The sequence below is a fragment of the Dipteris shenzhenensis genome, chromosome 9, assembly GCF_047967505.1.
Source record: "Dipteris shenzhenensis isolate YYH24624 ecotype China chromosome 9, Dip_SZ_1.0, whole genome shotgun sequence".
NCBI classification, from domain to species: domain Eukaryota; kingdom Viridiplantae; phylum Streptophyta; class Polypodiopsida; order Gleicheniales; family Dipteridaceae; genus Dipteris; species Dipteris shenzhenensis.
The window spans coordinates 13,929,076-13,931,814 of NC_141604.1; the positions used below are offsets into that span (position 1 = coordinate 13,929,076).

The 2,739-nt window shown below is 41.2% G+C and overlaps 1 protein-coding gene across 1 annotated transcript; it reads left to right on the forward strand.

The window, feature by feature from the left end:
• Positions 1 to 393: 393 nt before the first annotated feature.
• Positions 394 to 1,629, forward strand: LOC147898235 (uncharacterized). The gene is made up of 2 exons (XM_087379569.1): positions 394 to 721; positions 881 to 1,629. The coding sequence occupies exons 1-2, from the start codon at positions 482 to 484 to the stop codon at positions 1,094 to 1,096; spliced, it is 456 nt and encodes a 151-aa protein (XP_087235695.1). The 5' UTR covers positions 394 to 481; the 3' UTR covers positions 1,097 to 1,629.
• Positions 1,630 to 2,739: the final 1,110 nt, after the last annotated feature.

The window sequence follows — 2,739 nt, forward strand, 5'->3', positions numbered from 1 at the left end:
AAGGTTTATGTATGGAAGCAGAAATAAGAGAAGAGCGGTGACGTGGATCTAGTGTGGAATCTGTACGGGGGAGATTCGAGATTCCGTCGTCTTCCTCTTTGTCCGTCACCTTGCTTTTGGGAAGCTGGTGGTTGTGGTGTCTCTCATCAAATCGCATCGCCATCGCCATCGCCAATTGCCCATCGACATAGCCAACTTATTCCTTCTCTGCTCTGTCTTCTTTCGCACTTCGTGCGTCCCTTTGCTTCTCCCTCACGTCCCCTCACTTCAATTTCCGCCGACCATCCTGCCACCCACCCCTTGCTTCCCTTTTCCTTGACAACAACACCCTCCACGACATTCCGTCTTCCTCCTCCAAGTCCCCCCCTCATAACCTCGCATCCTTTCCTTTGTCTTTCCCTTTCTTCTCCCTCTCTTGCCACTCGCCTCCCTTCTTTTGCCCCTCCATTGATTTTTGCCAGCTCCTTGCACTTTCTGTAACATGGCTGAGGACAATAAGCCGGTGATCAGTTGCCAGCGCCGCAGGGAGCAGCGCCAGGCCGCTTGCTGTCTCTGCACCACCGTGCTCGTCGTCGTTCTCATCCTCCTCCTCATCCTCTACTTCTCTCTCTTCAAGCCCAAAGACCCCACTGTTCAAGTCCCTACGATGCAACTCCTATCTTTCGTTCCAACCGTTAATCAATCCGCAGTCACCTCCCTCAACCTCACCATGAAGCTGCAGGTCTCTATGTATAATCCCAATAGAGCCACTTTCTATTTAGGCGATGGCAGTATAGCTTGCTTGTATTATCATGGCTATCAAGTAGGACTCGCCAATCTTCCCCCCGTCTTCATCCCCTCTCAGTCATTTTCCACTATTTCTGTTGCCTTAACCGTGCAGGGGCTCACCCCTCTGCAAGGAAACTCTCTAACCGAGGATGCTGCCATAGCGATGCTACCGGTTAGTACTTCAGTGATAGTCATGGGGAGTGTCACAACTCTCAACACGTTTTCTCATCACGCGGATGTCATCTCCAAATGCAACGTGAGTATTTCCTTCAACCTTAAATTGATCGAATCCTATATTTGTCAGAGGAGCTACTCTCTCCTTGATTGAGAGCACCGTTCCAGATCATCACCGAAAGAGCAATCAGAGGATAGATCTAAGAAACAGTCGTACATGCTTCATCACGTGCTCTGTCCTGGCCAAAAACATCTCAGCAGCTCATCCCTTGGCACTATACTATCTTACTGGCTGGAGTTGGTAAGTTGTTTGTGCTAAACAATATTCCGTAGCAAAGCAATTCCCCTCAGCTGCAACGTTGGTAGTTGGTAGTTGTTTGTGCTAAACAATATTCCGTAGGAAAGGAATTCCCCTCAGCTGCAACGTTCTGTGGTATCACCTAGGCAATTTCTGGGGACTCAAGAACAATTTCAATGTAATAGTGGACCCTTCTCCGAAATTCTGGGTGTTGGTTGTAGACCCAGAGTAGATCGAGGAACAAAAGGTCCCTTTAATGAGCTACAGCTTCGATGCGGATCAATGGCTGCAGAGTCTAAAGTACACTCTGGTTTCGAAATTTGATACTCCTAAATAGACAGCTTATTTGTAAATGACGGATTAAGATATTTTATTTTGTTTATCCATTATGTGGATTGTGGACATTTCATTAAAATGCTCAATTTGGTGATGCAATTCAATTCCACGTTCGTGCCATTCTCTCTCATAAAAGTTTGACAATGAGCACATATTTGAGTGGTTTAGATTATATCTTTTATCTTTTGGGTTCTCATCCAAAAAGACAAAAGTGTTCTCTCTCTCTCTCTCTCTCTCTCTCTCTCTCTCTCTTTCCCTCTCCTTATTTGGATTTGTTTTATGATTTGGTCATGAAGCTTCTTAAAATATATGAAATTAAAGCACTCATGTAAAGGAGGGACAATGAAAGAGGGAGAGGTATGGAGCTCAAGCTCTTCATCACCATTCTTTGCCTTCAAAAAGAGGCTTGATTAGTAATTCAATTCTACAAGAGCATGCATTCATGTGACTTGTCAATTATATGTTTGAACTCAAATGTGAATATTTTTTGCTCCACCTAAATGATTTGATCGATCTATATATCCACGCTTGATTCAATTCTACAAGAGCATGCATTCATGTAACTTGTTAATTACAACGTTTGAACTCAAATGTGAATATTTTTTTCTCCATCTATATGATTTGATCGATCCATATAGTTTGATCTTTAGTTTGTTAATGCTACTTTATTACATCTACCAATTGTTGTGGGAAGTAAGCTTGGTTTATTGGGTACTGACCTAAGATCTTCTACATAGAGCTAGCACCATTCTTTACCATCTAAGGAAAGAAGAGGATATAAAACAGACGGGTTAGGTTAATAATGTCATTGCATAGGAACATGTCATCCCTAAAAGTACAAATTTGGGTACAATCATATTTAATAATCTATCTTTACATAGTTGTAACATTAAAATTTGGCCCACACTTTATGTTTACTCATTCAATCCTAACATAAATACAACTCTATAATGAATGCAAAGTATTTAACAAGTCAAAACTATATTAGAAATATTTGAATATCAATACAATAAGAGGATGATGTCATTTGACTCACCAAACTAAAAATAATTAATAATGCAAATAATACCCAATTTGAATAAATATTGAATGTGCTTACTTGTATCTAAAAAGTACTTTTGAATGCGGTTTAAAATGGAATTTTGAATCAAAGATTTAGTAAA

Excerpts from the sequence above, each read along its gene's own strand:
- LOC147898235 (XM_087379569.1), top strand. The coding sequence starts at position 482 with ATGGCTGAGGACAATAAGCCGGTGATCAGTTGCCAGCGCCGCAGGGAG. Across the intron at positions 722-880 it reads ACCTCACCATGAAGCTGCAG|GGGCTCACCCCTCTGCAAGG; the intron begins GTCTCTATGTAT and ends TTAACCGTGCAG.